Source organism: Rattus norvegicus, chromosome 9, assembly GCF_021556685.1.
Source record: "Rattus norvegicus strain SHRSP/BbbUtx chromosome 9, alternate assembly SHRSP_T2T, whole genome shotgun sequence".
Classification (NCBI taxonomy): domain Eukaryota; kingdom Metazoa; phylum Chordata; class Mammalia; order Rodentia; family Muridae; genus Rattus; species Rattus norvegicus.
The window spans coordinates 5,938,989-5,962,489 of record NC_141542.1 but is presented as its reverse complement, the minus strand read 5'-3'; the positions used below and the strand labels follow the sequence as shown (position 1 = coordinate 5,962,489).

General features: G+C 53.7%; 1 protein-coding gene and 1 long non-coding RNA gene across 5 annotated transcripts in view; one reads left to right on the top strand and one right to left on the bottom strand.

Moving 5' to 3' along the window:
* The window catches only part of Dpp9 (dipeptidyl peptidase 9), a 34,055-nt gene that overhangs the window by 1,578 nt on the left and 8,976 nt on the right, over positions 1-23,501 (top strand). For all 4 annotated transcript variants that reach the window (XR_015628502.1, XR_015628503.1, XM_087565060.1 and 1 more), the window contains exons 3-12: positions 7,975-8,228; positions 13,037-13,149; positions 14,030-14,203; positions 14,273-14,441; positions 14,558-14,671; positions 16,884-17,012; positions 18,574-18,635; positions 21,034-21,134; positions 21,999-22,176; positions 22,297-22,459. Coding sequence is in view for 2 of the 4 variants with exons in the window: in XM_087565060.1 (XP_087421186.1) it covers positions 7,975-8,228; positions 13,037-13,149; positions 14,030-14,203; positions 14,273-14,441; positions 14,558-14,671; positions 16,884-17,012; positions 18,574-18,635; positions 21,034-21,134; positions 21,999-22,176; positions 22,297-22,459 (1,457 nt within the window). In the remaining 2 variants the exon portion in view is untranslated. The remainder of the gene's footprint in view (positions 1-7,974; positions 8,229-13,036; positions 13,150-14,029; positions 14,204-14,272; positions 14,442-14,557; positions 14,672-16,883; positions 17,013-18,573; positions 18,636-21,033; positions 21,135-21,998; positions 22,177-22,296; positions 22,460-23,501) is intronic.
* Positions 236-4,946, bottom strand: LOC148003255 (uncharacterized). The gene is made up of 2 exons (XR_015629295.1): positions 4,687-4,946; positions 236-1,408 (listed from the first exon to the last, which is right to left on the bottom strand). It is a non-coding gene; the product is annotated as an uncharacterized LOC148003255 (long non-coding RNA).

Genomic DNA, 23,501 nt, shown 5'->3' with positions numbered 1-23,501 from the left:
TCTCTCCAGGGGGGCAAAGGAAGAGTGGCTAGTTAACTGGGTTTGGGGGAGGTTTGGCCAGCTCTCCCAGCTCATCTGGCACAGTACCCAGTATGTAGGCATCAATCTTCATGGTAGCTTTTGCCTTAGAAAGACCGTTGGGTGTGACTTTAAGATGGCTCATTCATCTGACAGCTGTCAAGAAGATCTTCTGTGTGAACATTCCTGTTAATTCTCACTTAGTTCCAGGCATAGATTTTGTAGTCTGGGTTTATAGTTTTGAGAGATTGGGGCACAGAGAGGTTTGCAACTTCTGTGGGGTCACATTGTACAGATGTGACTAAGCTGGGGTTTGGACCCTTCTTCCTGACATGGGAAGCCCTGCTTTTCAGCACTGGACAGAGAACACTGGCCATTCTTATTCCATTTTGTGTCCAGGTGACATCCGGCTTCTGGAAGGCTGTCAGACTCTTCTGAGAACACAGCTGGGTGGTGATTGGGAACAGTAATCGGGAAGGGATAGTGGCTAGTGCCTTTAGACGGAGTGCTGCCTGGACAGGAGCTATAATCCTTTGGGGGCACTGGGATGGGTTGTTTTCTCTGAGGCATCCTGGGTCATGCAAGGTACCAGTTCTAATCAGGACAGCCATACATGTCCCCAGACATTTCCTGGGCTCCTCAGTTAACAGAGTTTCTACCTTGAGACCATGATGTTGTCCAAGTATATTTTCCTAGTTTTTGTGAGGCAGCTTTTATGCAGTGTGAGCAGCTGATAAGAGACAGGGATTGAGGGGCTGGGGATTTAGCTCAGTGGTAGAGCGCTTACCTAGGAAGCGCAGGGCCCTGGGTTCGGTCCCCAGCTCCGAAAAAAAGAACCAAAAAAAAAAAAAAAGAGAGAGAGACAGGGATTGAGACCAGCATTATGTTGCCACAGTAACCTGGGCTGGAAGTGGGAAGTCTTGTCATAGGGGAGAGTGGGCATCAGACCCCCATACATATAAGATGTTGAGGCAAACAGGAAAAGGTATGTTTGAGTTTAGTTTCGGTTGAAGGTCAAAAGTGTAGGTGATGGGAAGCTTGGGTACTGAGGTACCGTGGAGACAGGAGAGTGCTCCAGGACCGCTAAACCCCAGCAATCCACCCCACAAAAGATACAGGTTCTGTTGCTGGGACCCAGTGAGACTCTTGGCCCAGAGTGACCCTGATCCACAGTGCCCATATGAAGGCAGAGGTGAACTACTGGTTCCCAAGGCCAGTCAGTGGGTCAGTGTTAAAGGTCAAGTTGCATCTGGACAAGGAGGATGGAGGAGAATGTGGAGGAGACCCACGTGGGGTACGGGTCAGGCCCTGTTGGGCAGTCAGCTTAGAAACTTGCTGCTTCTGCTCTTCTTTCCCCTTGATGGTCCTGAGGAGGCAGCAGGGATGGACCCTAGACAAGGGAATTTTGAGTTGTGTCACGGCAGGGTTCTACACAGTGTTGCCAGACCCAACTCTTCCTCCATCTCTTTCTACTTTACTTCCTCCTCCTCTTCCATCTCCTCCTCCTCCTCTATCTCCTCCTCCTCCCCCATCTCCTCCCCCATCTCCTCCTCCTCCTCCCCCATCTCCTCCCTCATCTCCTCCCTCATTTCCTCCCTCATCTCCTCCCTCATCTCCTCCTCCATCTCCTCCTCCATCTCCTCCCCCATCTCCTCCCCCATCTCTTCCATCTCCTCCCCCATCTCCTTCTCCATCTCCTCCCTCATCTCCTCCTCCATCTCCTCCATCTCCTCCATCTCCTCCTCTCCTCCTCCATCTGCTCCTCCATCTCCTCCTCCTCCCCCATCTCCTCCTCCATCTCCTCCTCCATCTCCTCCTCCATCTCCTCCTCCTCCTCCATCTCCTCCTCCATCTCCCCCATCTCCTCCCCCATCTCTTCCATCTCCTCCCCCATCTCCTTCTCCATCTCCTCCCTCATCTCCTCCTCCCTCATCTCCTCCTCCATCTCCTCCTCCCTCATCTCCTCCTCCATTTCCTCCTCCTCCATCTCCTCCTCCATCTCCTCCTCCTCCATCTCCTCCCCCATCTCCTCCTCCATCTCCTCCCCATCTCCTCCCCCATCTCCTCCTCCTCCATCTCCTCCTCCCCCATCTCCTCCCTCATCTCCTCCCCCATCTCCTCCTCCATCTCCTCCTTCATCTCCTCCTCCTCCTCCTCCTCCATCTCCTCCCTCATCTCCTCCCCCATCTCCTCCTCTTCCTCCATCTCCTCCTCTATCTCCTCCTCCATCTCCTCCCCCATATCCTCCCCCATGTCCTCCACCTCCATCTCCTCCTCCACCATCTCCTCCTCCATCTCCTCCTCCATCTCCTCCTCCATCTCCTCCCCCATCTCCTCCTCCCCCATCTCCTCCTCCTCCATCTCCTCCCCCATCTCCTCCTCCATCTCCTCCATCTCCTCCCTATCTCCTCCCCATCTCCTCCTCCATCTCCTCCATCTCCTCCTCCATCTCCTCCTTCATCTCCTCCTCCATCTCCTCCCTCATCTCCTCCTCCACCTCCTCCTCCATCTCCTCCTCCATCTCCTCCTCCTCCATCTCCTCCCTCACCTCCTCCCCCATCTCCTCCTCTTCCTCCATCTCCTCCTCTATCTCCTCCTCCATCTCCTCCCCCATATCCTCCCCCATGTCCTCCACCTCCATCTCCTCCTCCTCCATCTCCTCCTCCATCTCCTCCTCCATCTCCTCCTCCCCCATCTCCTCCTCCTCCATCTCCTCCTCCATCTCCTCCCCCATATCCTCCCCCATGTCCTCCTCCTCCATCTCCTCCCCCATCTCCTCCTCCATCTCCTCCATCTCCTCCCCATCTCCTCCTCCATCTCCTCCTCCATCTCCTCCTCCCCCATCTCCTCCTCCATCTCCTCCCCCATCTCCTCCTCCATCTCCTCCATCTCCTCCTCCATCTCCTCCTCCATCTCCTCCTCCATCTCCTCCTCCATCTCCTCCATCTCCTCCTCCATCTCCTCCCTCATCTCCTCCTCCACCTCCTCCTCCATCTCCTCCTCCATCTCCTCCTCCTCCATCTCCTCCTCCATCTCCTCCATCTCCTCCTCCATCTCCTCCTTTATCTCCTCCTCCTCCTCCATCTCCTCCATCTCCTCCTCCATCTCCTCCTCCATCTCCTCCTCCTCCATCTCCTCCTCCTCTATCTCCTCCTCCATCTCCTCCATCTCCTCCTCCTCCATCTCCTCCTCCATCTCCTCCATTTCCTCCTCCATCTCCTCCTCCTCCTCCATCTCCTCCTCCTCCATCTCCTCCTCCTCCATCTCCTCCTCCATCTCCATCTCCTCCTCCATCTCCATCTCCTCCTCCTCCATCTCCTCCTCCTCCTCCTCCATCTCCTCCTCCTCCACCTCCTCCTCCTCCATCTCCTCCATCTCCTCCTCCTCCTCCTCCTCCATCTCCTCCTCCTCCTCCATCTCCTCTTCCTCCATCTCCTCCTCCATCTCCTCCTCCTCCTCCATCTCCTCCTCCTCCTCCATCTCCTCCTCCTCCATCTCCTCCTCCATCTCCTCCTCCATCTCCTCCTCCATCTCCTCCTCCTCCACCTCCTCCATCTCCTCCTCCATCTCCTCCTCCATCTCCTCCTCCTCCTCCTCCTCCATCTCCTCCTCCTCCTCCATCTCCTCTTCCTCCATCTCCTCCTCCATCTCCTCCTCCTCCTCCATCTCCTCCTCCTCCTCCATCTCCTCCTCCTCCATCTCCTCCTCCATCTCCTCCTCCATCTCCTCCTCCATCTCCTCCTCCTCCACCTCCTCCATCTCCTCCTCCATCTCCTCCTCCATCTCCTCCTCCACCTCCTCCTCCTTCATCTCCTTTCCCATCTGCTCCCCCATCTCCTCCTCCTCCATCTCCTCCCCCATCTCCTCCCCCATCTCTTCTTCCATCTCCTCCCCATCTCCTCCTCCATCTCCTGCCCCATCTCCTCCTCCTCCATCTTTTCCTCCATCTTCTCCATCTCTTCTTATATTTCCTTCTCCTAATTCTCCATTTTTCCTCTGTCTTCCTTCTTTTCTCCTCCCTCCTTCCTCTCTTCCCTTGTTAACAGTAGCTCTCATTTTAACTCACGGCACTCACAGGTGTCCCCAGATATCATGTGTGAGAGTCCTAATCATGGAGTCCTAAAAGTGTGCCTTCCTCCTTGGGTGACAGGGAACAAGCCATCTAGCCTTTCTGCATTCATTTTCTAGTCTCCACCACGAGTATGACCTAAGGAGTGGCCCCAGGTCACAACACACAAGTTTGTGCAGCAGAGACCTGGCCCATGCTTTGTGTGGTCCAACCAGGCATATAGAAGGCCAAGAGTCCTCCACCCAGGCTCCCCTCCTAAATCCCCACTTTCTAATCAGGTGGCAGGAGGGAGCAAGGAAGGGATTCGAGGGGTGGTCCTTCCGAGATTCAAGGTCTGTACACAGTGACCATCATCTGTGGTCCCTGCATCCATATTCTCTAAGTCATAGGATGTATTTTGTGAGACCTAGTCTTTTTTTTTTTTTTTTTTTTCCCAGAGCTGGGGACCGAACCCAGGGCCTTGCGCTTCCTAGGCAAACGCTCTACCACTGAGCCAAATCCCCAACCCCAACCTAGTCTTGATTCCCAAAGTGCTGGGTGTCAGTCAGGACAGCTCAGGTGGGACACAGGTCTTCTGTCTCTGGCCTTCTTTTTCTCACCTTGTACCATGGGGCATCTGTAAGTCACCCCCTTCCATGCTGCTGTGTTTTCCCCTGAAGTCCCCAGTATCGCCTGCCTCGATATTTCAGTACCTCCGCCTTCTCTACGTCCACGGGCTCCCTCTGGGGTCTACAGCGGAAGTTGGGAATGTAGGGTTGTCATCGTCCTACCTCTGGGGAACAAGGCACCAGAAGTTTAGCAGCCTTGACTACAGCCCCAAGAGCTTTCAATCTTATTTCCTGCTTGGCTTTTAGGCTACAAAGGTGACATGCTGATGGGTGGAAAGAAGCAAGGAGACGTAGGTGGCTGGGTTAAGTGACTTGGCACCAACCTCGTCCCCAGCTGTGTAAATTCTTGAGCACTGTTGAACAGGTCGGTGCAGGTGGAGGCCTTGCTATCACTTGTTTAATCCCCAGCCCCTCTCTGGGTCCCCATTTCACATCGGGATAGCAGAGAGGCCAGTGACTCAGTGAGGCAATAGCCTCAGGCCCTGCCGGAGCTCACGTTGGATGGTTCTAGAACATATCTAAAAACTCCCGATGTCTCATTTCGAGTTTCCTGGAGCAGATCTTTGCAGCCTGGGCCCTCTACAGTCACTCAAGGCAAAGAGGCCCTCCTAGGCCCTCTTCTGCGCAGGCGTAATGGAACTCTAACACACCTGGAAGGGCTCCACAGGTCATACTTTGTTTCATGCACGGCTTGTACTGGGAGGTACTTGAGCCAGTCAGTGGCATTCCTTTGGCTCAGATTTCTGTGCTTGCCGCTGGCAGCTCCTGCCTGCCACTGCCCTTGGCTTCTGACTCTGGTCCCCTCTGAGGTGTTTGATTCAGGGGCCCTGGGGATATCTGTGGTTTCTGATCTGAATACTTATGAGTAATTGACATGGCAGCACATTTGAGGGGAGGACATGGCTCCTTCTGTTTCTCTGCCATGGCAGTGCTCTGGGAGAGAGGGAGAAGGCTGGGCCAGGTGGGTTAAGCCTGCCACTGGGTGGCTCCTTTCCACCCTGCCCAAGGTTTTTGCCACACTCACCTTTTTTTTTCCCCAGAGCTGGGGACCAAACCCAGGGCCTTACGCTTGCTAGGCAAGCACTCTACCACTGAGCTAAATCCCCGACCCCTCCCCCCCCTTTTTAAGATTTTTTATTTATTATTGTGTATATTTGAGCACACTGTAGCTGTCCTCACACACACCAGAAGAGGGCATTTGATCCCATTACAGATGGTTGTGAGCCATCATGTGGTTGCTGGGAATTGAACTCGGGACCTCTGGAAGAGTAGTCAGTGCTCTTAACCGCTGAGCTATCTCTCCAGTCCATTTTTTTTTTTTTTTAACATACTCACCTTTCAGGGACTTCCTGTGCTGCAGCTGACTATAGTATGGCAGAGGAGGTTGGGAGCAGGAGCTCCTCTCTCCTCTCTCTGCCCCAGCCTCGGTTTCCCCACCTATACAATTGGCTTCTATAAGTCAGAGTGAAGTGATGTTGACAAGCCTGGCTCTCACAGTGACATCTTTGCTTCTTTCCCGCACTTTTTAAAGCAGCCTATGGCCTTTTCCTGTCCCCTAATTATGAGGCTTCTTTCTGATTTTTTTTTCCACATTGTTTTTTCTTTCATTTGCTATTGTCCGTGAGTGCACATGTCCTGAGGAAACCCTGGAGGTCATGTTGTGAAATCATTTCTCTCTGCTTTTAAGTGGTTCTGGGTGGAAATCAGGTCACAGACACCATTGTACAGTGAGCCTCCTGCACATTTCCTGCTCTGGGTTTGAGACAGTGTCACCCTAAGACTTCGAGTAGAGGTTGCCATTGTTTTCCTTTGACCTCCTGGGCACTGGGATTGCAGACATATGCCATACCACCATGCCATGCCCAGTGGGTCTCTGTGTGTTTGAATCATGACCTCATTGTGCAGCCCAGGCTATTGTGGGACTCAGAGATATGTTTCCTCTGCTGAGGCTAAAGATGTAGCCAGCCCAGTCAATGTGGACTCACAGCTGTGAAGTCTTGACTGACTGTGCCTTGGGCACCCCCCCACCCCCCAAGGAAGGTCCTGACCCTTGTGTGGCACCACTTACAGTTCTCACTTCCTGCCAGTGCTTGAGGTCAGGGAGGCACAGTTGCAGGGACTGTTGTAGAGGGAGCATCCTCTGGAGCTTCCTGCAGCCACTCTGGCACTGCCCAGAACTGGGACACTGGCTGGCAGTGTTTAGATTTCTTTAAAGCAAATATTTGCCTGGTTGGTCCAGCCCCGCTCAGACAGAGCTGAACCCAGCAGCAGTGAGAGGGAAAGATTGCTGGGTGGTGGCCATGGACAAGAGGATCAGCAGGGTGGCCTGGAGGACACACTCACTTGGATGATGTCTGTATGAAGGTCTCTAGGTGTCTCCTATGTGCAGTGACAAGATAGGCTTTTTATCTGGAAGCCTCAAGAGTTTGTTCCTTATCAGGGATGCCTATGGGGTGCTGGGTCGCATAGAAGTGGGGGAGGGGGATAGGCATTCATCAAGTAACCAGGGTGACAGTGCTTGATGGAAAGAGACAGCCAGGTTGGCAGGGAAGGATATTGCACCATCTCAGGATGGATGGCACTAGAAGGTTCCTAAGGACCTATTTAGTACTTACCTGAGATTGGTTTAGACTTTAGGCAACCTAAGAAGAACAAGCCCATCCCAGAAGGATGGTGTTTGCCCTGGGACAGGTGCAAGAGGAAGTGGGCCTGTTTGAGGGTCTGGGTAAGGCACAGCTATGAAGAGAGAGCTGTTGGGGTCTGGGTAAGGCACAGCTATGAAGAGAGAGCTGTTATGGTCTGGGTAAGGCACAGCTATGAAGAGAGAGCTGTTAGGGTCTGGGTAAGGCACAGCTATGAAGAGAGAGCTGTTCAAGAGTCTGGAAGTCAAGAGGGATCAAACAGCAGTGAACACAGTGAATTTTTGTTCTATGCTTCTTACAGCCCTGAGTTATTAGTCTAGCATCTGCCTCTGAGCCTTGCCCCAGCCCCTCAGTGGGGCATTCTGGGTGGTGGCTCCATTCTTTGCCACACCCAACCAAGAGTTGGAAGATGTGGAAGGGTTTCAGATGAATGAGTGGCGTGGATCCAGATGGGATCTGGCATAACTCAGCAGAGCCTTGACTCTCAGGAGTTTAATGTGAATAAGTTGCAATAAATTGAGAGAGACTTGGGTTGACAGTGCTGCTGCCGAGAACGACTGATCTGGAAGCATCCAGGGTGAGGACAGATTGTCAGGGAGACACCCTCTCTCACACGCTGCACCATCTCCCTCCACAGCTTCTCGCCGCCATCACAGGAGCCCCAGAGGATGTCTGGTGGGGTCTCGCCAGTTGAGCAGGTGGCCGCAGGCGACATGGATGACACAGCAGCACGCTTCTGTGTGCAGAAGCACTCATGGGATGGACTTCGCAACATTATCCATGGTAGCCGCAAGTCATCGGGCCTCATCGTCAGCAAGGCCCCCCATGACTTCCAGTTTGTGCAGAAGCCTGATGAGTCTGGCCCTCACTCTCACCGACTCTATTACCTGGGTAAGCTGCCCTGCCTCCTTGTCCTTCATGGCAGGCCTGGGGCACCACAAGGTTTCAGAAATGACCAACCTGGGGCAGCCAATGTTAGTCCATCTCCAAGGTCAGTCACACAACTGAGGCCTGGCCAGGTGTCTAGAAACTGTCCCCCACGGGGCCACTTCCCAGCACCTGGTCCTGGCTGGGCAGGGCTTCCTGGAGAAGCAGGGCAGTACACAGTTCCCTGTAGGAGGGTCACATGCTGTTCTAGTAGGAGCTCTGTGTGGTGATGTGTTATGATGGATTCTGAGGCTCAAAGATTGGCACCCTCTGTGTAGCCTTGCCATGGGCCAGCAGCAGAGCAGGGCTGCCGTACTGCTGCAACCTGGATGTGCTGTTCTCTGTGCAGCTATTCACAATGTTGCCCCTGGCCCACCAGACCCTTGAATGTGAGTCTCCCTTCAGGCTTCCGTAGCTTCTGCAGACAGGCCTGCACCTGGCCCCACACATAGACAGGAAGTGTGCTCAGTGTGCAGACTCTGCCCTGCTAGGTCTAAAGGGCTACAAGAGCTAGAAGAAGGAACCCTCTGAAAGTCAGTTAGGCTTGTTTGCAAAGAACATGATCCTGGCTGTTGACTAGAGGTCCCTTGCACTGTGGACACTGGACTGGGTCACTTGTGGGTGGCCAGGATTCCTGGGGCTTGCTGTCACCTACAGTTGAGAAACACTTTTTAGGACATGATTCTGGTCATCCTTCAAGCCAGTTTTGTTGCTGCTGGTCACGTAGCATCTGAGACCATATCTGTGCATGTCCAGGCCATGAACATTTGAACACAGGACTAAATGAACATTGTCACCTGCCCACCGTGGCTGTACATGGATGACAGCAACCAAGATGGATGCTGGGTGGCTGTCCTCCCACTGTCTCCATACTTCCTCCTTGGATCTGTCTCAGGAAGAAGTCACATGGGTTTTTGCAGAGCACCAAACTGCAAATGCAGAGTGATTGAATCTGCTGAATGACAGCTGCGAACCACAGCAGCCCTGGTACATGGACACACTCCCACAGAGGACATCTCCCCTTAGCTGCACTGGGAGGACAGCAGCCATGGTGCATGGACACACTCCCACAGAGGACGTCTCCCCTTAGCTGCACTGGGAGGACAGCAGCCATGGTGCATGGACACACTCCCACAGAGGACGTCTTCCCTTAGCTGCACTGGGAGGACAGCAGCCATGGTGCATGGACACACTCCCACAGAGGAGCGTCTTCCCCTAGCTGCACTGGGAGGACAGGAGGGGCTCAGGTCCGACAGTAGGCAAGCCTTTGCCACCTGGGCCAGCCCCCCTCTTAGTGGTGGCCTTGCCCATTTGTTTCGAGGTCTGTCTTTGGTGAATTAGCCCCAGCCTGCACCTGCTGCAGGGAAGCTGGCAAGCAGGCTGTGCTCCTCCTTGGCTCTCGGCGGAACCATCCTGCCTCTTCAGCTTGTGAAGTGTGCGGTGTCTGCTTATCACCTCATCTCTCCCAGCTCCACCTTCCTGAATACACAGCATATGTCTGTCTGAGATCTCCCTTTGCCTCAGACTAGGGAGGATGCTAATGGCTTCAGATCTTCTCCCCTGCTTGAGAGTCTTAATATATCTGCAGCTGCCAGCTCTGTCTCAACAAATCAGTGACTTTTGAATCCAGGCTCCAGGATACACTGAATCTCTCTGGGGACCTCTCAGTCTCCCAGGACCATGGGGAAGGACAGAACCCTCTGGGCTCTCAGTCACAAAGCCATCTGGTACGAAAAACTGTGGGATGGTTTAAGGAACTAGGACATACAGCCACTAGCCTCAAGGTGAGGCACCAGCGACGCAGAATCAGTGTTAGAGCCTCAGGTCTCCTGCCTTCCTACCAGCAGGGCAAAGTGACCCTCTGGCTCTGGAGTCCTGGGAGAAGAAGTCTGATTGGCTCGGCCTACTGGTCATTTACATGTGGCTGCTTGCATCTGGGCAGGGATGCTCCGTCCTTGGGGTCAGTGCAGGATGTTGGGGTCTTCTTGAGTGTTGGGGGCCACAGATGAATATGTAGTGAAGACAGACCCTGAACATGTTCAGGGAGCCCAGAACTTTGTAGCAATAGCCAGTTCTTTCCGAGCAACCTCACCCTCCAACTAAGAAGGCGGTGCTGGTCTCAGATCCCCTCTTGGTCCCTCTGAGACTTTATCACACGGCTTTCTGACAGGAGTCCCTGTAAGGATCCCCTGTTGCCCTGAGAATATGACCTGACCCTGCCACTCCTGAAGTCCTCTTGTGAGGGATGGGCTGGATCCCGAGGGGACGTGCTGGCCCTTCCTGTCAGCCCAGCAGCACCTTCTATGATTGCAGGGAGGCTTTGGGTCCTGGAGAGACCTGGACTCTTGGCTCCTGTCTTGGGTTCAAGATGCACTGAGCATTCTAGTCCAGGTTGGGCCCTGTCAGGCTGGCCAAGGCTACAGTCCAAGGTGACTGAGTGTGGATGTGGTCCCAGGGCACCTACCGTGCCTGGGGCTGGGCAGGGTAAGCAGTCAGAGTGGGCAGTGTGTGTGAGGACAGAGCCCTCTGGTAGGTCAGGCAGCAGAGGCACAGTGAAGGTGATTAGCATTCAGCTCTACCCTCCCCTTGCCATTAGTGCCAGCATTGTGGGCTGTGCTGCCAGCACTGGAGGCCCATCCAGGGAGGCACTGGCGGCCCATCCAGGGAGGCACTGGCGGCCCATCCAGGGAGGCACTGGCTTGAGCCATTGCTGGAATTGCTTGTTAGTTAGCTGTGAGAGGAGGTAGCTTTGATGTCCTTGGCACAGACTTGCTTTGGACTTACTGTTCAGAAGCCCTGAGGACAATAGTGTCCCAGAGCACAGGTTGTTAAGAGGGACCAGCTACCCCACTAGCCCAGTGTAGGCCTTTGGTAAGACTGAGGGTCAATTCACATCTCAGAATGTCTCGTTTCCTACGCTTCTTAATTGTCTGTGTGTGGAGGTCCATATGCTATGGCACCTGTGTGGGGGGAGGTTGTTATGCTATGGCACCTGTGGGGGGAGGTTGTTATGCTATGGCACCTGTGTGGAGGTCCATATGCAGTGGCACCTGTGTGACGGTCAGAGGACAACTTATGGAAGTTTGTTACCCTCCTTATATCATGTGAGTCCCAGGGCTCAAACTCAGGTCATCAGTCTTGGGTAGGTGCCTCTACCCACTGGGCCCTCTCATTCTGCCATACTCTTAAAAGTGTGCGGCCCAATATCACATGCCTTTAGTCCCAGCACTCAGGAGAGGCAGGCAGATCTCCGTGAATTCAAGGCCAGCTATATCTCAAAACCACAACAAAACCAAACAGTCCTGGCGGCTGCAGATACGAGTAAGGCAGAGGTCATGTCCTGCAAGTCTCTGTGAGAGGCATTGTATTCTGGGCCTGCCAGGTATCCTGCATACTCCCACACAGCTCTGCACGCAGAGGAGTGATAGTCATGGTCCCCAGCAGTCTGCACCAAGATGGGCAATTGAGGCACGCTGAAGCTGGTCACTCTCTGCTGACCATTTAACTGCCAGTGATGCCACACACCATAACCTTTGCTTCCCTACCTGTGGATGACACATTTGTTACCTGACCACTTACCTGCTGTAAGCCGTGGGGTTGCCACACGCTGTGACCTTGACTTCCAAACCTGTGGAGGACACATTTGTCACTTCCAGTTGGGAAATGGAAGCTGGAAAAACAAGAGGAATTCAGGGTTATCCTTATCTACCTAGCAAGTCAGAGACCAGCCTGGGCTACAGGACACTCTGTCCAAAAAAGCAAAAGAAAGGAAAGTGACCCAGAGAGGTGTACATGTTCTGTCACCTGTTGGGCCACCGAGTAAGGAGGCTGGCTTGGACGCTCAACTGCTGTGCACCCAGCCAGAAAGTGCTGAGAAGTCAGCTAGGAGCACGATAGCTTCTCCAGCAGAGGTCCAGCCCCGCTGTATACACATGCACGTGTCCTGTCCCAGTCCATTGCCCATATTCCCTCAGCGACTATTGGTGTCCTTCAGTCAGGGCTCAAGTCTGTTTGTCCTCAGAGGTGATGGCCACAGGAGCCTTGGGCTTGGGGCTTGAGGAGGGTAGAGTTGGAGCTGTCCCTATCCAGACTAGAGTGGCTGGAGCCAGGGCTGCAGTGTGAGGACGTCCCTTCTAAAAGCACCTGCCGTGACTGAGTGTGTGATGTGCACCAAACGTGCACACAGCATGAGTACACACTCCTCCCTCCCTCCCTAAGGTTTGGCCTTACTCCTATCTGAGAATGGCTTTGTCCTCAGTCTTTGCCAGTGTCTCTCATACAGAGGGTTCTTCTAGAGCCACCCCTGACTGCAGAGGCTGCTGCAGCCACTGGGGCCTGAGTCTCAGGCTGGGAAAGTCTACCACAGAAGTGACCAAACAGCAGGGCTGGGGTGACAGCTCAGTGGGTAAAGTACAGGCTATACAAATGTGAGGACCCACAATCAGATCCCCAACACCTGTGTCAAAGCCAGACGTGCTGGTTGCATCTGTCAACCTGGTGTCTGTGCCAGGGAAGGGAAGCTAGGAAGACACCTGGGGCTCATTGAGTAGCCAGCTAAGTCAGGAGGAGACCTGGACTCCAGCATTTGGGAGAAACATGCAGGTGGATTCCTGTAGGTTTTAGGCAGAGAGGGAGAGAGAGGAGATACCTGATGGCTTCTATGTGTGCACAGTGATAGACACATGTGCTCTGACTAGAGAGAGGGAGCCATGGCCTGATAACCTCTCAGGTACTCCCTCCAAACTCTTGAACTTTCTCTGACTCCTCCCCAGGAATGCCTTATGGTAGCCGAGAGAACTCCCTCCTCTACTCCGAGATCCCCAAGAAGGTACGGAAGGAGGCCCTGCTGCTGCTGTCCTGGAAGCAGATGCTGGACCACTTCCAGGTGAGCCACCCGTACCACACCGGGCTTCTGGGTACAGAGCTGTGACTGGGGTACTTGTCAGGTCTGCCTCTCCTTCCTGTCTGCACCTTCAAGTGAAGGGTGAGTCAGAGACCTGGCTAATAATTAATATGACTGCCACAAGGAGCTGAGTGAAGGGGTCACCCGGCAAGGTTGGACTCTGTGGCTGTAAATATTACACAAGGCTGCAGCTCAGTGGCAAGCCTCGCCCAGCATGTGCCAAGGCCCTGAGGTATCTCAAAGGAAAAAATAACACCATCACAGTGGCATACCTGAGTCCCTCCCATCTTGCCCACTCACTCCCAGTTTGGAATACCTCCCTCCCCTCCTGGGTAGCCTTCCACACAATGTGATGCTAGGACTGGACCCCAGGCATTCACATTTGCCTCGTTCACACTCTTGCTCTGAGCTGGCCCCAAGCCCAGTCCTCAGGGTCACTGCATGGAACACACAGGAAGCCCTAGGTTCTAATCCATCATATCAGGCAGTGTCGTGGCGCATGCCTGCCAGTCCAGCACGGAGCACGTGAGGTGGAGGCAGGATGAGTGGGAGTTCAGAATTATCCCCTGCTAAGTAGTGAATTCCAGGTTAGCCTGGGCCACACAAGACACTCTCTCAAACAAACAGACTCCTTCCATGTTCCCTATGGTTCTGTCCAGATAACTCGCTCACTGGGATCCCCCCACCACACCCCCAATGGGGATCCCAGGACAGGTGATTAGTAGAACCTTGGGCGTGTTCTATACAGCTGTGGATTTAGAAGGGCATGAATGGGGTATGGGATGTCCCCACAGATCTTCAGCATGGGGACAGCGTGTCACAATGGGGAATCTGAGTGAAGCTGTGTCCCCTGTGTCCCCAGGCCACACCTCACCATGGTGTCTACTCACGAGAGGAGGAGCTGCTGCGGGAGCGCAAGCGCCTCGGTGTCTTTGGTATCACTTCTTATGACTTCCACAGCGAGAGTGGCCTCTTCCTCTTCCAGGCCAGCAACAGCCTGTTCCACTGCAGGGATGGTGGCAAGAATGGCTTTATGGTGAGGCATGACCTGTGTCCTGGGGTGGGGATGTGAGGCTAGCACCCTGACCCAACTTCCCTGTCCCAGGTGTCTCCGATGAAGCCTCTGGAGATCAAGACGCAGTGTAGTGGGCCACGCATGGACCCCAAGATCTGTCCCGCAGACCCTGCTTTCTTTTCCTTCATCAACAACAATGACCTGTGGGTAGCAAACATTGAGACTGGGGAGGAACGGCGTCTCACCTTCTGTCACCAGGGTGAGGCCTGGGCATGAGCAGGGTTGGGGATGACAGTCTGCCTGGTCATGTCATCGTGTTATGAAGATAGCTGACTCCTACAGGCTGTGTGTCACTTACAGTGTACCCTTTTCCAGGTTCAGCCAGTGTTCTGGACAATCCCAAGTCAGCAGGTGTGGCCACCTTCGTCATCCAGGAGGAGTTTGACAGGTTCACTGGGTGCTGGTGGTGCCCCACAGCCTCTTGGGAAGGTAGGGAGTTCACTTGTCAGTACTCCAGTCTAAGGACTTAATGTCTCCCCTGAGTTAGCCGTGTGGGCTCAGAACCAACACTTAGGGTCTGCACAAGACAGGAAGAGGACAGGGTTGGGGATTTAGCTCAGTGGTAGAGCGCTTGCCTAGGAAGCGCAAGGCCCTGGGTTCGGTCCCCAGCTCCAGAAAAAAAAAAAAAAAGAACCAAAAAAAAAAAAAAAAAAAAGACAGGAAGAGGACAAAGACTTTGCCTCACCTGGGCCTGCCATTCATATAAACCATTAAATTACTGGAGAAAAGAGGACACCAGGTGAGCCATGGGCAGCAGAGCCTCATCCTCAGCCCCTCACTGGGAAAGTCTAAGGCAGGGGCTCTACCCTGACCATGCTCCCAAGAACTCACTAGGGGATTCTAGGTGAAGACTCCACCCCTGACCACACCCCAGCTTCTCACTGGGGGTTCTAGGCTTCATCCCCCTGACTATACCCTCAGCCCTTCACTCAGGGGTTCTAGGCTTCATCCCCCTGACTATACCCTCAGCCCTTCACTCAGGGCTTCTAGGCTTCATCCCCCTGACTATACCCTCAGCCCTTCACTCAGGGCTTCTAGGCTTCATCCCCCTGACTATACCCTCAGCCCTTCACTCAGGGGTTCTAGGCTTCATCCCCCTGACTATACCCTCAGCCCTTCACTCAGGGGTTCTAGGCTTCATCCCCCTGACTATACCCTCAGCCCTTCACTCAGGGATTCTAGGCTTCATCCCCCTGACTATACCCTCAGCCCTTCACTCAGGGGTTCTAGGCTTCATCCCCCTGACTATACCCTCAGCCCTTCACTCAGGGGTTCTAGGCTTCATCCCCCTGACTATACCCTCAGCCCTTCACTCAGGGGTTCTAGGCTTCATCCCCCTGACTATACCCTCAGCCCTTCACGCAGGGGTTCTAGGCTTCATCCCCCTGACTATACCCTCAGCCCTTCACTCAGGGGTTCTAGGCTTCATCCCCCTGACTATACCCTCAGCCCTTCACGCAGGGGTTCTAGGCTTCATCCCCCTGACTATACCCTCAGCCCTTCACTCAGGGGTTCTAGGCTTCATCCCCCTGACTATACCCTCAGCCCTTCACTCAGGGGTTCTAGGCTTCATCCCCCTGACTATACCCTCAGCCCTTCACTCAGGGGTTCTAGGCTTCATCCCCCTGACTATACCCTCAGCCCTTCACGCAGGGGTTCTAGGCTTCATCCCCCTGACTATACCCTCAGCCCTTCACGCAGGGGTTCTAGGCTTCATCCCCCTGACTATACCCTCAGCCCTTCACTCAGGGGTTCTAGGCTTCATCCCCCTGACTATACCCTCAGCCCTTCACGCAGGGGTTCTAGGCTTCATCCCCCTGACTATACCCTCAGCCCTTCACTCAGGGGTTCTAGGCTTCATCCCCCTGACTATACCCTCAGCCCTTCACGCAGGGGTTCTAGGCTTCATCCCCCTGACTATACCCTCAGCCCTTCACGCAGGGGTTCTAGGCTTCATCCCCCTGACTATACCCTCAGCCCTTCACTCAGGGGTTCTAGGCTTCATCCCCCTGACTATACCCTCAGCCCTTCACTCAGGGGTTCTAGGCTTCATCCCCCTGACTATACCCTCAGCCCTTCACGCAGGGGTTCTAGGCTTCATCCCCCTGACTATACCCTCAGCCCTTCACGCAGGGGTTCTAGGCCAGGCTCCACTTCTGACCAGCCCCTCACTGGGCTGTCCCATTCCCCCAGCCCCTCGTTGTGGTGTTTATACTTCCAGAACATATTGAGAATGTGTGTTCAGGTTATCAGGACAAAATCTCCTGACTGAGCAGCATAGACAGCAGAGATTCATGATCCCACAATGGCCTCTGTGGGTCTAAGGTGCAGTGTGTCAGATCTGGCTTTCCCAAAGGCTCCAGCATACTCCTTGTGTCCTCTAAGGTCCCATGTTATTGTGTCCTGGTCCTCTGAATATTCCTGTCATACTGGCCCAGGGTCTCCACCTGACCTCATTGTGAAGCGCATGGGGCCGGGCCTCAGGCTGAAGCTTGAGTAGATGGCTTCAGGGACCAGCCTGACTCTACATCGCCAGCAGGCATCTGTTGAGCTGCTTCAGCCCTGCTCCTGTCCCTCTGTGAGGCTCACAGCCCCTGTTTGTTGTGGGTGAGTGGCCTGACTCTTCCTTGTACCCCATTAGGTTCGGGAGGCCTCAAGACCCTACGCATCCTGTATGAGGAAGTGGATGAGTCTGAGGTGGAGGTTATTCATGTGCCCTCCCCTGCCCTGGAGGAGAGGAAGACAGATTCCTACCGCTACCCCAGGACAGGTGGGTACCTGTGGCAAGACCCCCTGCTACTATGAGGCCTCCACATTGCAGCTAGTTATTGGGTCTCATGGTCCCAGAACTCAGAGCCCACAGATCCTGTAGGTAGGTCTAGCAGGTGAGTCTGACTGTGTCCTCTAACCACCAAATGGCATGTCTCTGCACATCTCCACACCAGGACAGCCAGGCAAGCAGACTGAGTTAATGGGCGATTCTGCAGCGCAGTGGCGCCACCTGCCATCTCAGCACTCGGGAGGCTGAGGCAGGAGGTTTATGAGTTCAGGCCAGCCTAGGCTCTATAGTGAACACCTGTCAAAACAAAAAACAAAAAACAAAACAAAACAACACCCAAAACCCCCAAGGGATTGAAAGGGACTGGCTCTCCTGGCTGAGCCCTGTCTCTTTGATGTCTCTGGACATTAGAAGCCTCAAGTCAGCAGTAGCCCCTGCCAGCCTGGTTCAACCTTAGGCTGCCTGCAAACCTGTGGGAGTCACTGGCCTTGGACTAAGGCTTCCTGTGCACAGAGCCCCAAGCTCCACCCACCCATACCACAAACTGGGTGTGGTGGGGATACACCTGTCATTGCTGCAGGAGTCAGGAAGATCAGGAGTTCAAAGTCAGCCTGGGCTACATGAGACCCTATCTGTAAAAACAAAATAAAGTAAAATAAAAATAAATAAACCAACCAACCAATCAACCAGACTGCCATTGCAGACATACAGTGAGCCTCTCAAGATACTCTATAGGACCTAGGCTCTCTACAGGACGTCTGTGAGACTTTCCACATTTAGCCCATGCTTAACAGATGTGGAAAGTCAGACTCAGTAGGTGTCCCATGGTACCCTGTGCTGGTGCCTGAGCCATCTCCCAGGATTTGTTGCCAGCTCTCCAAGAAAACATTTCTAGCCACATCCCACCTCTTAGAAGTATGGCCTGGGACTGAAGAGTTGGCTCAGCAGTTAAGAGCACTGACTCCTTTTCCAGAGGTCCTGAGTTCAATTCCCAGCAACCACATGATGGCTCACAATCATCTGTAATCTGTAATGAGATCTGATGCCCTCTTCTGGTGTGTCTGAAAACAGCTACAGTGTAATAATATAATATAAAATAAATAAATCTTTGAAAAGAAGGAGGAGGAGAAGAAGTAGCAGCAGTAGCAGCAGCAGCAGCAGCAGCAGCAGCAGCAGTAGTAGTGTGAACTGTCCCAGCCTGTGGCCACTGCCTCCTAAGGGCTGGGCCTGGCTGCATGTGGTGATGTGTCCTATCCCTGTCCCCACGTTGGTTTCACAAAGGCAGAGACAGGGCCGTGTTCCTTCCGTGTCGCATTGTTCTATTCCAGCTTTTATCATACCTGGCCTGTGCTCCCAGGTGACAAAGGAATACATCTTAATTCCCCTATTAGGAATGTGGTCCAGGCCCTGGTCAGATTATCCCTGCCCCAAGGACTATGTCATGCCCAAGAGGAGCCATGCCACCTCCCCACTGGTGCAGCCACACAGACCCTGGCCAGGGCAGCCTCTGACAGCCTGGCACTCACCTGGCCTTCTCCCATCTCTTCCACAGGCAGCAAGAATCCCAAGATTGCCCTGAAGCTGGCTGAGCTCCAGACAGACCATCAGGGCAAAGTAAGAGCCCAGCATATGGGGGAGCCCACACAAGTAATGAGGGGCGGTGAGCAGCCAGTCTACTCTCTGTGACATGCATGGTGCTGCCAGTTGGCCTCACCTGTCTTCTGTGGTGGCCAGCGACTCAAGAGTATGGTGGCCATAAGCCCAGAACACTGGGGCACATTGCCAGTGTGTCAGTCTCCAGGTCGCCTCATGTTGGGCAGGGCAGTGTTCTAGATCCTTCTCTGTCCCCTCCTCCTTTGCACTGCTTACGTATAGCACTGAGTAAGGCCTTGCAACCCAGAGTGTGTGCCAAGCGACAAGGGCAACATGGTTCCTGATAAGAGGTCTCTGTGAGTGCATCCACCTGCCTCTGTAGGCCGCTCCACCACTCTGATGCACCTTCCCCAATCCAGTGAGAGCTGTTGACAGCACTTCTGAAGTCCAAATCCCTCAGGTCACCAAGGGTGTGTGACACTGAGGCAGCTCCTGGGCCTGAGGTTGTATGGTGCTTGCTTTTGGAGACATCAGGCAGGCATTTTATGCAGCTGCAGGAGTGTGGCCCCTGGGAATTTCATTCTTGGGTTAATATGCTGTGTGTGTGTGTGTGTGTGTGTGTGTGTGTGTGTGTGTGTGTGTGTGTGTGAAGGTCAGAGGACAGCTTTTGGGGGTCAGCTTTCTCCCTCCACCTTGTGGGTTCTAACAGTCAGACTAGACCTGGGAACTCTTGTAATGAGCTTGGTGACAGGGTCCTTTCCTGTGGAGCTATTCCACTGGCCCCCAGGCAAGTTTTTGAAAAAACTTTGGTAACATTCGGGAAAGTGTAAGACCCACCCCATGTGTTATTTGTATTGTTTTCTTTATGCATAATATTAGGGCCTCACTCACCAAGACCTTTGTACAATCTTCAGAACATTTCAGCATTGCCAGTGATGTGGAAGTTACCACCAAGCTATGTTTTTGGTTTTTGGTTTTTGTTGTTGTTGTTTTTTTTTTGTTTTTTTTTGGGGGGGGGGTGGTACTGGAGTGCGTTCAGGGTTTTTTTGTTTGTTTTTCCTTTTTAAAAAAAAAAAAAAAAAACACTGGTCCCTGAGCTGCTGTGGGCTGCAGCAGCTGACAGCTGTGGGCTGGTGACCTCGCCAGGGTCGCCACTGAAGACCCTGCCTCCCTTTCTCCCCATCATCTGCTTGCTCAGCGTGACCAAGACCCCTTGATTCTCCAGGGGTGACTCAGGGCAGAAACAGGTGCTTCTAGAACCATTGTATGTGGCAGGGAGCAGAGTGTGCTGTTGTGGTATCCCCCACCCCACCCCCTCCACCTCCAAGGAGCTGTCACTGCAGCAGAGAGGCACAGGTTGGTGACTTTGATAGCAGAGATGCTGTCTACAGCCATACAGATTGGTGTTGGTAGGGCTGGCTACCTCTGAGAGCTGGACAGGGTCTGTCCCAGCAGCTCAGGTGATCACCTGTCTTGAGGTTCTAGTGGACACCTTGTGAGAGAGAGGGCGGCGAGGACAGAGACGGAGTTGGGGGGGGACAGAGGGAGAAGGAGAGAGTCAGTCAGTCAGTTGGTCTGTCTGTCTATTTCTATCTCCTTGCATTTCTCCCTTGAAAGATAAAACATGTTGGATTAGGGTCTCCAATCCAGTGTGACTTCCACCTTAGCCGTTATACTTCAGAAAGCTGCCTGCCTGCCTGCCTGCCTGCCTGCCTCCCTGCCTCCCTGCTGCCTGCCTGCCTGCCTTCCTGCTGCCTGCCTGCCTGCCTCCCTGTTGCCTGCCTGCCTGCCTGCCTGCTGCCTGCCTGCCTGCCTGCCTGCCTGCCTGCCTGCCTGCCTCCCTGCTGCCTGCCTGCCTGCCTTCCTGCTGCCTGCCTGCCTGCCTCCCTGTTGCCTGCCTGCCTGCCTGCCTGCCTGCCTGCTGCCTGCCTGCTGCCTGCCTGCCTCCCTGCTGCCTGCCTGCCTCCCTGCTGCCTGCCTGCCTGCCTGCTGCCTGCCTGCCTGCCTGCCTGCCTGCCTGCCTGCCTGCTTGCCTGCTGCCTGCCTGCTGCCTGCCTGCTGCCTGCCTGCCTGCCTGCCTTGCTTCCTTCCTTCCTTCCTTTTCACAATTTATTTATTTTGATTTTTTTGAGTCCTGGAACTTACTATATAAACCAGGCTGGCCTCAGACTCAAAGAGATGGTCCTGCCTCTGCCTCCCCAGTGCTGAGATTAAAGGCATAAAACACCGCACGTGACTTTATTTTCATGTATGATTGTGCACATATGCAGGTACCATGTATGTGCAGTGCTTATGGGGGCCAGAAGAGGGCGTCAGAGCTCCTAAAACTGGCATTCCCCACCTGGTAGATACCAGATGGTTATCTGGGACTGGAGATCAGTGAGACTGTGATGTGCATGACATGGCCCTGTTTCTCTAGATCGTGTCAAGCTGCGAGAAGGAACTGGTACAGCCATTCAGCTCGCTTTTCCCCAAAGTGGAGTACATCGCCCGGGCTGGCTGGACACGGGATGGCAGATAGTGAGTGTCTGGGGAACGGGCAAGTACCTGGAGGCTGTCTGGGGCCCCACCAGAGTGGAGCTCAGTGCCCTGCAGCCATGACTCTTCCCCTCAGGGTCCCTCCCAGCCCTAGCCTGCAGGACACAAAGAGGGAACTCAGGTGTCAGGTCAGTCTGACCAAATTCCCAAGAGTGGGGCAGGGGAGAAGGAAACACTAGGCCACAGACAGGATGAAGGGTCACCTCTGAGCCCTTGTGGTCCTGAGCTCTCCACAGTTGGAACAGAATGCAGAGACAAACAGCCTTTCTCACCACTTCCTCCTCATCTTCCTTTCCTCATGCTGTGTAGCTGAGGCTGACCTAGAATTCGCTTTGTAGCCAAGGATAACCCCGAACTCCTAACCCTTTTGCCTCTACCTCCCTACTGCTGGGATGACAGGTTCATGGCCATGTCAAAACTATTTCAAAATAAAAACTTTAAAAGGCCTGGGTGCAGAGCCATGAGACACCGTGATCACACCCAGCACCAGAATAGAGTAGAATACTTTTTCATTATGTTAGTGTTGGGCGTGATGGTACACACCTGTCATTTCAACACTGAAGTAGAGGCAAGGAGGGTCAAGAGTTCAAAACTATCCTCAGCCATAAAAGACCCTACCTTTAAAAAGTACCCCCCCCCCAAAAAAAAAACATCTGTGCCATTTGTGAATGCTATCTTAGGCCTAAGTCACATGGATTGCTGTCACTAGAGTTTCATTTAATCTGTCCCAGAGATCATGCACCAGTTAGTTTTCCTCTATACCCTTCCTGGCCATGGGCAAGGCTGGCCTCTATGTGCTCTGCCAGTCACTGAGGTCTCCTGCTGCCTCCTCTCTTGTTCTTCCAGTGCCTGGGCCATGTTCCTGGACCGTCCCCAGCAGCGGCTCCAGCTTGTTCTCCTGCCCCCTGCTCTCTTCATCCCAACCCTTGAGAGTGAGGCCCAGTGGCAGGAGGCTGCCAGAGCCATCCCCAAGAACGTGCAACCCTTCATCATTTATGAGGAAGTCACCAATGTCTGGATCAATGTAAGCAGGAATGCCAGGATGCCCACTGTCCCCACACCTAGGTCCCCAGTGTGACACTGGGCTAGCCTCAGGGTTTTGGTCAGCTGTGGAGTCCTCTGACTCTATCATCTGTCCCCACAGGTCCATGACATCTTCCACCCGTTCCCTCAGGCTGAGGGCCAGCAGGACTTTTGTTTCCTCCGTGCCAACGAGTGCAAGACTGGCTTCTGCCACCTGTACAGGGTCACGGTGGACCTTAAAACCAATGACTATGACTGGACGGAACCCCTCAGCCCTGCGGAAGGTGAGCAGAGCCTCAGTCTCATAGGAGGCTGAGGTGGGGAGGAAGGAATAGCCGTACCCTGACCCACATGGCTCTTGTGCCATTGGCAGCCGTCAGCTATATGTTTGTTGACTGGTTAGGTGGGGTTTTCTAAATGTCTATGCAGCAGGGCCAGAATGAAAATAAATAAAGAAAGAAGGAAGGGCAGACATGACTGTTTAGGGATGGAGAAGGAGACAGTTTACTGTAAGTAGAGGGGAGAGCACAGCCAGAGGCAGACACATCTGGGACAGTCCAGTAGAAACATGGCCTGACTGAGCTAGGCCATGGAAGGAGAGAGGGAGGGAGAACAAGAGAGGAGTCACAGACCAAGACGGGCAGCCTGGGCCAAGAGACTGGCATAGCCAAAATGGCTGTGGTATATTGAGACTGGAGGAGTGGCAGATTGTGTTTTTGGTGGAAGGATGTAACCCAGTGGAGGAGGCAGGGTGTGCTGACCAGGGGGCATGAAGCAAGTAGTGATCTGGGATGGTGGGCAAACCTTCCAGCATCTGCATTAGTGTGTTAATGGGTACCTCAGGTTCCCCCACCCCCAATCCTTACCCCCGGCTTTGAAACCTAATAGCTGCCACCAGGGCATTCGAGTTTGGCCCCAGTGAACTGCTGTGTGTCACCTGCATTTAGTTTCATCGTGTCCTTTTTTGGGTACGGCCATACCTGCTCACGTCTCTTTGCCCATGTTTGTGTCCCAGCCTCAGCCATCTGACTTTGGAGCTTCGGATGCGCTGGGCCTTGGACAAAGTGGTTGACTCTAGGGGCCAAGGTGCTGATATCTGAGAAGGAACATGGTGTGTGCTGGTGCTCACCTGTGACTCCAGTCACCACAGCTGAGACTGGAGGGTCAAGTAATAATGCAAGGGCAATTAAAGGTAGTGTCTCTGGCCCTGGGGGACGTAGAGAAGTCAAGTGGCAGAGAGAATGGGGAACATTTTTCTAACAGTGAGCCAGTGTCTCTGGGTGACATGCTACTGCAGAGATCTGAGGAGGACTAGAAAGGCCTGGG